This window comes from Aphanomyces astaci (assembly GCF_000520075.1).
Source record: "Aphanomyces astaci strain APO3 unplaced genomic scaffold supercont1.11, whole genome shotgun sequence".
NCBI classification, from domain to species: domain Eukaryota; phylum Oomycota; class Saprolegniomycetes; order Saprolegniales; family Verrucalvaceae; genus Aphanomyces; species Aphanomyces astaci.
The window spans coordinates 567,817-579,298 of NW_009798274.1; the positions used below are offsets into that span (position 1 = coordinate 567,817).

The 11,482-nt window shown below is 50.1% G+C and overlaps 5 protein-coding genes across 5 annotated transcripts in view; 3 read left to right on the top strand and 2 right to left on the bottom strand.

The window, feature by feature from the left end:
* Positions 1-172: 172 nt before the first annotated feature.
* On the top strand, positions 173-1,052 carry H257_05837 (hypothetical protein; the record flags this gene model as incomplete). The annotated part of the gene is made up of 3 exons (XM_009830829.1): positions 173-202; positions 448-553; positions 718-1,052. 3 exons carry the CDS (start codon positions 173-175, stop codon positions 1,050-1,052), a joined length of 471 nt encoding a protein of 156 aa, XP_009829131.1.
* A 793-nt stretch (positions 1,053-1,845) lies between these two features.
* On the top strand, positions 1,846-3,169 carry H257_05838 (hypothetical protein; the record flags this gene model as incomplete). The annotated part of the gene is made up of 3 exons (XM_009830830.1): positions 1,846-2,156; positions 2,355-2,710; positions 2,742-3,169. 3 exons carry the CDS (start codon positions 1,846-1,848, stop codon positions 3,167-3,169), a joined length of 1,095 nt encoding a protein of 364 aa, XP_009829132.1.
* A 4,810-nt stretch (positions 3,170-7,979) lies between these two features.
* On the top strand, positions 7,980-8,386 carry H257_05839 (hypothetical protein; the record flags this gene model as incomplete). The annotated part of the gene is made up of 3 exons (XM_009830831.1): positions 7,980-8,028; positions 8,104-8,247; positions 8,289-8,386. 3 exons carry the CDS (start codon positions 7,980-7,982, stop codon positions 8,384-8,386), a joined length of 291 nt encoding a protein of 96 aa, XP_009829133.1.
* Positions 8,387-9,080: 694 nt separating this feature from the next.
* H257_05840 (hypothetical protein) lies at positions 9,081-9,723 on the bottom strand (the record flags this gene model as incomplete). The annotated part of the gene is made up of 4 exons (XM_009830832.1): positions 9,081-9,103; positions 9,157-9,381; positions 9,454-9,492; positions 9,597-9,723. 4 exons carry the CDS (start codon positions 9,721-9,723, stop codon positions 9,081-9,083), a joined length of 414 nt encoding a protein of 137 aa, XP_009829134.1.
* A 482-nt stretch (positions 9,724-10,205) lies between these two features.
* H257_05841 (hypothetical protein) overlaps positions 10,206-11,482 on the bottom strand; it is a gene marked incomplete at both ends in the record, with an annotated part of 5,548 nt that continues 4,271 nt past the window's right edge. Inside the window, one exon of the mRNA XM_009830833.1 lies at positions 10,206-11,440. Within this exon, the coding sequence (XP_009829135.1) occupies positions 10,206-11,440 (1,235 nt within the window). The remainder of the gene's footprint in view (positions 11,441-11,482) is intronic.

An 11,482-nucleotide genomic window follows, 5' to 3' on the forward strand; every position in this document is an offset into this window, starting at 1 on the left:
TCGAGGACGACGGAGAGGTAGTCATGGACGCCGACGACGATTTTACGGATACACACATGTCCATGGAAGTGGACGTACCATTTCAAGTTGTATAGAGCATGGGAAGCGGAAAGGACCGCATCGCTTGCCGCCGAAAACACTAAGTAAACCGCGATTCTGGCCAGCACGCGCTATGGTCGGCACCCAACTATGGGAGGACAGGGTACGAAAGCACTCAGACCCTTTGGGGAAGAGTTGCTTGAATACATGCTCAGTCGTCGCAACGACGAGAAGTTTCTTAGAGTGTTCCACCTGATGTTGTGGATTAAGCGCAATCGAGAGCATTGGCTTCATTCTTACCTCGCCACGAAAACAAGTGTGGGTCATGACTACTGACTTTGAGCCATCTTCTCCAGCTGTTCAGCAAGCGGCATCGTTTCTCTGATCGGGGCACCATGCGTCAACAAGGTCAAGCAGACTGTGTTTGACGAAGTGTGGATTGGATACGCAGCGCAGTTTTGGGGCAAGTATGGCCACTACGACAAGGCCAGCATACTGAATGCAGACGAGACCGGTGTCTACTTCGACATGCCGCCTGGATAGACGTTGGCTGAAGTTGGCAAGTCCTTCGAAGGTCGACAAGACGAGCAAGCACTCTGAGAGAATTTCTATGGTGTATACAATCCGAACAGGCGGTGAGATTACAAACTGAACCACATGACTTGAACGATTCTATAGGCGTGAATTTGCCGCTACTGTTCAGTTCATTGTCAAGGGGAAGCCGGGCGGCACAATTGAAAAGGGCGAGCTGTCCCCATACGATCGTCACGTGTATGCTGTACAAGCAAATGCTTGGATGGATGACCGTGTTTGGGCCATCTATCTGGAGCATTTGCTTGCGCAGCATGTGGATGATGCCTCTGTCGTTTTGGCCGACAACCTCGATTGCCATGTCTCGGGTGCATCTCACCGACAAGGCGATTGAGGCAAGTTTAGCGTGGTGGAACCATTGTCACCGAATTCGACGAGTCGATGCCAGCAGCCGCTCGACGTTGGCGTCATGGGCCTACTGAAGGCACTTCTGATGTCGGAATGGTTGTTTGAGGACAACGATCGAGAGAGCGACGAAATGACAGCGCAAGACAAGCGGAGTGCGACAATCAATCGAACAATTCGATGTTGGGACCGGATTTCATCTGAAACGGTTACAAATGCGTTTGAAAAGGCAATTCCTTCTGTAATTGAACTTTAGATATTTGGCACAATTACTGATCTCCACCCTTAAACGAAACGGAGCAAATTATGCAATTCACACAGTAAATTAACTCTTACAGGTATTTGCAGGCTGTCTGAACCAACCATTTATACATGCATTCAAGCGCTGGGCGTCTCCAAGTCAGAGCTGAGTATGCCAGTGCGTCTCCAGCAGTTTCTCACAGTGGAAATGATGTCATCCATTTCAATGCCAAACGATTCAAGTGTTCGAATTTTGAAAAAGTCATCACCTTCCGATATGGTTGGATAATATAAAGTTTCAAAAATTATCAAGTTTACCCCGTTTCGTTTAAGGGGGGAGATCAGTACGTACAATCGCCTCGGCATGGCGTGTTCAGAAGATTGTTGCATTTGTATTATGACATAAAAACAATTATTTTTCCTATATGTGAATTTATCCCCATGGACGTACTCAGGTTCCAGCGCACACGGACTATCTGGTATATCATACATCGACACGGGGATTGTATTGATCCCTATAACGCCAGGTTCCCAAGCTAGAGCTCTACCGCGTGAGCTTTTTATCCCCACTTTTCTATTAGCCTCGCCCATCGTAGTCACTAGAAACGTACCCTTTCCTCTTGGTTGATCATGTTGAACGCTTCTTGCAATTTCAACGCCTCCAACCCATGCCCGCTCCCTGAACCATCTGACAAATACTCAGGAGACCGACGTCAAGGTCCCAATGAGTGCTATGATACCGGGAACTCACCTACTTCGATTTTACCGTTGCCTCCAACCGCCGTGCTGCCTGACGATGCTGACGTGGCAACCCACCCGTCCACTGGTGGCGATTGGCCTCCGCCTGGTCCTCAGCGCCTTTGGGTCAGCGAGCCTACATGTCTACCTGGACCGGTGGCTCCGTCGCGCACCACGCAGCTGCCGCCGTCGTTGCCTGTCGAGTTCGAATATGGAAACCTCGATTTACCTGTTGCGAGCGCTGATTTTGAATTTCAACCAATCAGTAATCGCGATTAGGGAAATCCGAATTTAACCAACCAATTAGGAATTTTCACGTTGGTCGACTCCAGCCAATCGGTGATCAAAATGCAGTGATAATTCCTGGAATTTCCCCATTGGCCAACGCAACTGAAGTACAGCCGACACCGCCTGTACTTTCTGGACCTGCAGCCTCCACTGGACTACACTAAGGTCATTCGTGGGTTCAGTGCTGCTGCCAAACAGCACACCAAGGCTGCCTTTGTCCCGCCCCCAGCAGACGCCATCGAAGCGATCCTATTTGAGCTCACGAAGCCAAAAAAGGATCGCGTCGACATCCTTGCAAAAATCGATCTGGCCAGGCCATACACCCCTAAGGTGGCCATCGCTCGTTTCACTGTAGATACTGGTGACGCACTTGCTACCCAGTCGCACAAGGCCATTATGTCCTCGCTGTTTGCCAGTGCGCAAACAGACACGGCAAAATTTCTGCTGTCTGAATTCGTCCAAGTCACTGGTGGAATTATGGTTTCAGTGACATCTTCAAGTGCTTTACCTCATCCCTGTGCACGAGGAGCACCCATTGGACTCTCTTTGTTTCATGGACATTACTGGCATCCGCGACAAGTTTGACGCAGCTCAATTCTACCGCAAGCTGACCCAGCTCGGCGTGGATGTGATATACCACAGCCACCACGGCCGCGCCGAAAAAGGCCAAAAAGGCAGAAATGCTACGCAATCAAGGGAAAACATGGTGACACCTGAGAGTAAAATCGCTGACACTGTACCTTCCCCACGCCCCTTCCAATTCTCCCTTCAGCAATCTGTTCGACCCGAAGAGCCATCCAACTCGTTAGCCCCTAGCGAGCACGTTAGCGTATTCGAGGACGACGGAGAGGTAGTCATGGACGCCGACGACGATTTTACGGATACACACATGTCCATGGAAGTGGACGTACCATTTCAAGTTGTATAGGGCATGGGAAGCGGAAAGGACCGCATCGCTTGCCGCCGAAAACACTGACGGAGTTTGCGACCGCGAATTTCTTTGAGGTCCTTCGGGCCTACAATGGTGGGTTCGATACCATCAAGTGGAAGGACGACCAGGATATTCTAACCATGATACCTACGTTTCAACCGAGAATTCTGCTAAGAGGAACAACGAAACCAATGCATCATGACGATGCAAGTGATCAACAACACTGTGAAGTTTGACGTCGAATTAATGACGATTGGGCGACTACATTTGATACTCCAGGACTCAATCGAACTGCTCCAAACCGAAGAACTTGCGGACATGGAACGTACCGTTGCTGAGGCTATTGCGGACGGTCTCGGAAGCATAACGGAGCATGTGAACACAGGCCAAGCGGACAAAGTCCAGGCCCAGGTGCAAAAGAAGCACCTATCAGCCAACGTGGCGCTGCATGGCATGGCTGGCTCGGACCCTAAAATGTTTGAGTCAGTAATCCAGCTGCACACATGACAGCGATGGTTTGCAGCATCAGCCGACACAAAAGTACAATCATTCTCGAATACGTACAAACAATTGTATGGGAGTATAAGGCTTGGGTTTACCCAACTGCACCACCACCGTGGGGAGATTAAAGCTGGCACTGCCTCAGGGTCGACAGAACCCTTGACACCCACGCAAATCCTCGTGGAGGATGCTCTATCACTATTCGAACTGTGGTTGAGTATCATGGCGCCTACCTTTTTCAAACGCGACGCGTGGGTGTTGTGCTTGACGGGAAAACCTGTCATTTGGCTCACCACAGGCACCGGGCGTCTACTCATTTCGAACACATTGATGCTAATTCTGCGCTCGGCGCTGAGGAACAGTGTGTTGCAACGTTTGGTGAGACACTTACCTGACCACGCCCTGCTACAACAGCTGACGGTCATGTCCGAATGGACTCACGTTTATGGGGAGGATCAAACGCTGTCGGTACGCCAAGAAGGAACAGACCGCGTCCAGCGCCTGATCGAACTAGGTCTATTAGGCCTAGCGAGTCGGGGCTAGGTTCCGCCTACCGTCAACGACAATTACCCCATCCCGTCCATCAAACTCCATACCTGTAGTGTCAATGGTATCTCGCCCGTTGATAATGGTCACACTTTTGTCGAATGCATCGTGCGTGGGGCAAATGTCGTAGCGATACAAGAAACAAAACTCAAGGACAGTCATCACCTGTCGACATTCACCTACCACATACAACACGTAATCGGACATGGCAAATATTTCATTGCTGTGAATGACCCGCGCGTTCACCCCGACTATATCCCCGCTCATGGTGACGACCCGGCGTACCGCAGCGGTGGTGTTGCGCTGGTGTTCGACGACACGGTCCCTGGCGCCACCTGTCGGAACACTACGTCCCCTATAATTACATGGTAGTTAGCACGCAATGGCAGGAGACACCCGTATACTACCACTGCGTATATACGCCTGTTCGATCGGCAGAACAGACCGAGTACTTTGACAACCTATCATGCGACTTCCCTGAGGATAGTATTCATCTGGTCATGGGAGATTTGAACCTACCGATGCATTTATACCTCGGCGTGGAACCGACCAAAACGTGGGTCAAGTCAACTGTCTCGAGTGGCTTGCAGCGCTTCGGGTGACGGACGCGTGGCGCATGCACCACGACGAGTTCAGGGCCTATTCAGGACCACATAAGCGGACCCGATTAGACTACATCCTTGCAGATACGCACCTGGTGCGAGACTGCTACGTCTCAAGTGGTTATCAGCGGCCAGATGCGCATGTTGCGGGAGATCACGCGATTCACACGCTAGTCCTAGAGGACGTACATCAGACCATGGGTATAGGGTATTGGAAAATGCCGAAAGAGCTAGTACAGTACCCCCAAGTGCGAGAGGCAATCGCGACTGAGGCATCGCGATTACTTCATGACATTCGAACCGCATATAATCCTGGCGTCGTGTGACATGCCTGGAAGAAGAGTACCCGGCGGTCCCTGCAGTTTCCCACCGTTTTGTCAGATCACACTACATGCGGGAAAAGGCGACCGCCGCTGGGCGATTGACAGAAGCGCGGCGGCTGCACACTGAAGGTCACTCTACAGACCAAGACCTTGTGGAGGAAGAATCTACGTTGAGACAGAGGACTTGTGGAAGTTGTACTATTCCAACCTTACGTTCGACGTACATGCGGGCAAAAATGAGCGCTCAACGGCCCATTTCTTCCCCCCACCAACTAAACTGCTCTACAAAACACCAGTTAGATCAGTGAATCAACGCGATGGAACAGTGTTGACAGACCCGGACACCATTCAACGTGAATTCGTGGACCACTGGACACGCGTCATGTGTGACAACGATCCTGCCCCACCGAATAGCGCTGTCCGCCGCCTTCCTTCAAGTCGTACAAAAACGTTTGACAGTGGAGTATCGGGAAGCACTGGAGGCAGTCATTACCGGATCAGAGCTACAACGCAGCATTGAAACAATGGTGCCACACCGTACACCAGGCCCAGACTGATTTTCTGCCTGGTTCTACCAGGTGGCTCCCGCGGTGTTTGGAGAAATCATGTCCATAGCCAACAGAATCGTGGCATACTCTTGAAATGTCAACGTACCAGTGAGGTAGTGCTGATGTTCAAAAAGAACGACCGGGCCGACCCTGGCAACTACATGCCGATTTGCTTGAATGCCTGTAGAGGTTAATATCCCCAGTCGCCACTTGTCCTCGCTACATCCTCGACTCGTACTACCGGCCCAAAAGGGCTTTCGGGCGGCGGCTACACGACCACACAGTGTTCATGTTAGTCCTACAACACACATGCACAGCGCGCAACCAGGAGGGATATGCCGCCTTCCTGGACTTTGCCAAGGCATACGACCGTGTCTCGTGGACCTACATGTTTGTCACATTGGACACGTTTGGCTTTGGACCTAAGTTCATGTCGTGGACTAGACTGTTGTATACGAATCCATTGGTACACCTACGGGATCAAATCGATGCCGATACATCCCAATCGCGGGGTGAAACAGGGCGACCCGCTGTCATCGCTGCTCTTTGTGTTGACACTGGAGCCACTCAACCAACTCCTACATAATTACGCGGAGTATGGAATAGAGCTAACCATGGACCATACCGCGACGACGCTGATGTTCGCCGACGACACGACCTTGTTGGCGGGGCGCATTGCTCATCTACAAGCGCAACTGGAGTTAGTCAGCCAGCACTGCGCCGTGTTAGGAGCCAAACTGAACATAGACAAAACGGAGATTCTGGTGTTAAACTCCAACCAACGAATAACGTTCGTCCATGGCCTATCGTTCGCCGCGTCGGGTCGGCCGATTCGTTACCTCGGCATCTTGTTGGGACACAACCTACCAGCGGGATACCAAGTTAACAGACTCACGGATAAACTATACGAAGCCTTCCGTATCTGGGGTTGTCGCGCGCACAATGAATGACCGACGCCTGCTGGTCCAGACAGTTATCCTGTCGATCTTGTGGCACTTCACGGCGGCGGTAGTCGTGCCGCCAAAACAGTTCGCAGCCTGGCATTCACTTGTGAATAAATTCATCCAGAATAGGGTTGTAGACCTTACACAAAAGACTGTATCACTGATGCAATCGGCACATCAATACGATAAGTCAGTAGGGTGGCGAGTATCCCATATCTCGTCCATCATCGCATCGCAACGGCTTGCCCGCTTACGCGTGTTGATGCGATCACCTGCGGAAAAAGACAATCAGTGGGCATGTTTAGCACATGGAATGTTTGATGCAGCGCTCGAACCGGGTAATCGACCGGATCGGTTCGATTTCTTGCACTATCGACCCAACTCACGCAGCGCTGTCCACCGCCTCGCCATGGTTTCTCCGCTATGGAATGACATCTGGAAAACATGACTGTGCCTTCCAACGGGTTAACGCAGCCAATCAAAACCTACACTGGTACAACTATGTAACATGCCGGTCTGGCGTCAAACTAACCTGTTGTCCTCTCGCACGAAGGCGGCCCATCGGTCAACCTACTCTCATCCTTTCGCCAAAGGGCAAGGAGTGGTACAAACACATGATGAGATTAGGTTTTCACTGTCTAAGAGTTTTCCTTACCCCTTCTCGTAGGTCGCCAACTGCCGACGAGTTAGACGACATCGTTGTACCTGCAATACGACGGTTAGAGTATAATGGATCAGTACCATACTCACTGGCACCAGTATACCGCAGACTTACCACCATCGCACGGCAAGTCTATGGCTATGTGGTGGGCCATGACTTTACACATGCCGTACCACTCGAGGTCTCTTGGCGTCTTCCGTTTAACGCGTCCTACCAGGATACGATAACGGAATTTCGGGAATGGTCAGCACAACATATCAAATTGCATATTTTTTGGGCGGGTAGGTTAAAAACTGCCTTTGCAGAAATTGATTGGCTAATTCGTGTGCACCTTAAATTGGATCGAGTACCCTAAATTGGACTTTTAATGGGCGTGTTGTAACCCACCCGTAACCACCCCATGCTAAGTACACACGGCGGAGAATGTGGCAACGTACATTAAACTGTTCCGCCACTTTGTCGTTGTCGCCACTTCCATGCAGGCTGATGTTTGGAACCGTCTGCAATACCGTGACCTACCGGTTGAGTACTGCTTCTACAGGGTTCTCGTTTTAGGCGCATGCGCCTCTGGCGCATGGTCCGGTTAAGCGTTATCCGGATATGCATCCTTATTTGAGGTTTGGTTTTTGTCAAAAATAGGATTGTCAAAAATAGGATCGAAGTACAGCATTGCGTGGCAGAGATGAAGGATGGCAAGCGCAAAAGGGACTACAACAAAGAGACCCGGGCGTGTATGTTATGTGGAGAGACAAACGTCAGCTATCGAAAAGATAGTATAGTTAAGCACTTGATCAATCACAGATCAGACGAACATGCCCAGAGCATTGAATGGGACGGGCCAAGGAACCCGCTGCAGCCGCGACAACACTTTGAGGAGCGCGAAGGTGTAAACTTGCCATGCTACATTGATGACAAGTATGACACATCGGACAACTCCACCAGCCAAAAAGGTAACATAGTTTATCATGATGCTACTGATATACTAGTGTAGATGATGGTGGCGATGACTTTGACGAGCACTTGGAGCGCCTGGTTGCACTCCCTGCGTCGTTCCGGGGTTATCATACGAATGCTGGGAAGTATTTGTAAACAACGCGGAGTGCCTCTTCCACCAATGCCTGTTCAACCCGAGGCTACTGTTGATGAAGAATTTCAACCTGAGTGAACTGCTGAAGTGAACCACCGAAGCCAACGAAGCGAAAAAAGGCCGACAACTTGTCCAAGCTTTTGAAACATTTAGGGCACATTTAGATTTAGATGTGTTGAAGTAATAGACAGTTGTGATAATTTTCGGACCTTAGATTGGTAAAAGTAAAGTGCAGAATACAATGAAGTACTTACAAAAACTTGCAAACTTCAGAAAACTTAGGAAAACTTCCGAAACCTTAGGAAAACTTCAGAAAACTTCAGAAAACCTCAGCAAACTGCAGAAAACTTAGGAAACTTAGGAAAAATTCAGAAAACTTCCGAAAACTTCCGAAAACGTAAGAAAACGTAAGAAAACTTCCGAAAACTTGAGAAAACTTCCGAAAACTTAAGAAAACTTCCGAAAACTTAAGAAAACTTCCGAAAACTTAAGAAAACTTCAAGCCGACACAATGCACTTAAATACATCGGGTGGCTTTCAAGGCGCCATCGTGGATGGAGGTTGGCCAGGCACAATAGGGGGGCATCAATTCGACAAAACACCTTAATATATATTTTTAATACTAAATTATTAAATAATTGGCATACCTGACAGATTCCGGCACATGGAATCTTGCTACTCTTGAACTCAAAGCAATCACAGCCCGGATGTCCTCCTTCCTGACCAAGTAAAATCCGATGCGCTGCGTCCGCCACATCGTCGAAGTGCGAACCCGACACATACCAAATCCCGGCAACCTTGGTGACATGAGGCGACGTCTCTGCCTTCAGCACATTCGCTCGCCATAGGCCGTCGACGTAGTTCGACCAGCGCCGCTTCGCCACCAAAAGGGTGACCAATTCGTCGCATGCCTTGATTTCTTGTTGTTGAAATATGCCCCATAAGTGCTCGGCCAACTGGAGAAGGTTGAAGCGACGCAGCTCTTTTTTCTTGAGCCCTATGAAACTATCACAGACTATAGTACAAAGGATATTACCATTCTCTTTGATAACAGAGTTCATGCTTGCACCGCGCTGCGTGGCCAGGCTGCTGCATGTGAAGACGCTTCCTACCATGTATGTTATGGTGTGTAATGAAGCATTAAGATCGATAAATGAAGCATTGTGATAGATAAATATTATTTGGTGGACATTATTTGATGGACATTACAACCTGTGAAGGCACGGCACACCTTTTCTTTGTGGCGAGATATACTGAGCAATGCCTTGACCGGCTCCTTGGCTAGACCATACTTTGCTTCCGCCACATCAAAGCGAGTTTGAAACTCAACTTCGGACATCGTCGTGTACAGTAGCGACGTGCAATCCGCCTTGAATGACTTTGCCAGTGCACCAAGACCTGTGCAACCTTTGAAGATGACACCCTCGAAGTGCTTAGTGCACAAAATGTGCACCATGCCCAAGTCCGACGCAACCCCTATTTCATGTACATTGTCACCACCGTTAAAATCAATAGGAGTTATGTGTCGTGCATCGTGCACGATATATGACTATATCAATTACCTGGGTATGCACTGCCGCCATCAGTCACAAGGTAGACCCCGCTACATGCAACTGACACAGCCCCAGTTTCACAGACTACATGATGTATTTTCTTAAATTTACAGTCCGCGAGGTCATCGAGGGGACCAGGCCAACTCATGAAAATTTATAATCATTTTTCAGAGGCATAATTGTTTTGCGAAGTGTGACCTCACCTCTGGAAATCCTATATCCTATGAACACTGTATTATAGAAGTACTGGATGACACGAGGTTTGACATTAATCATCAATGTCACTGCTGCTGCTGCAATCGCTTGATGACGACATGTCCTCACCGTCAGACGTGTCGCTGTCACCTCCTTCATTGTTGCTGGTCGCCGCCGCGTCTTCAGCCTTACGAAGTGCACTGTCGAGCTTCAGAAGCTTGGTCGTCGAGGAAGCGATGGTGCTTTGGATAACCTCTGAGTCCAACTCATAGAACGCGCTCTCGAGACGATGGAGGACATCTTTGAATGTCGTCGTCGAGGTATAAGCTCGGCCGACCGTACCTTTCACATTCGCCCAGACCAATTCGATGGGTTGGAGCTCGGAGAACCCAGGTGCGGCATACATGACATGGTGGCCGCGTGCTTCGGCCATCGAAACCACCATCGGCTGGACATTGTCTTCAACATACTTCTTGAGCTTCTTCCAGATCGTCGTCTTGAGGTCGTCGGGGGAGACATCTGGCAGCTTGAGGTCCACGCATGCTTGGTACATGTCGCACTTCTTCCAGTTCCCCTTGGGCGTATCCACCGGCTTACCCTTGTGGTACTTGGCGTTGTCCATGACAAACACCGCAGACCCCCATCCGAGTTCTTCGACTTCGTCCAGCAGTTTCTTGAACCAGTCGACAAAGTAGTCGTGGTTGAACATGGAGTGATAGTCCTCCACCTTCTTGCCATTCTTCTTGCCGCCAACAAAGATGTCCAGGCCCAACAGGTGCGACACGTCGGAACCATCGTCCAGTATTCCAGCAACGAAGCAGTACCGACGGCCCTTGTGCTTCGGCTTTGTCGTCGCGTCGTCCGTCGGGTCGTACAGACTGTCCGCGTGTCGACTGTAATGGTGGTGGATGAAACTCTCATCCAAGTAAACCACGGGTCGTCGGGGGGCATGCGTCACCGTCGGAACCATAAGGGCAACATACGCGTCCCTTGCCTCTTCATGCGCCTTGGTCATGCGATAGCTGATGGTGCCCTTGCGCTTGCCGCGTTCGTATCCTTGCTGGGACAAAAACACTTGGACAGCACGGAGACACGCAGCATAGTCTTTTGGGCAACACGGATCGACCACGACTACTCCATTCTCCAAGAGGTGGGCCAAGACGTCCTTCCCAACTGTACGTGTACGCGTCACGGACCGATCTCGTATGAACGACCGCACCGTGGCACGCACAGCGTGAGTGTTTGGTACTCTGGCCTTGTGGTACTTGGTGTTCGATGGGGGGTCGACAACAGACAGGTCTCCGGTAGCTAACCACTCAGCAAGGACTGCTTTGACTGTCTTGGGAGATC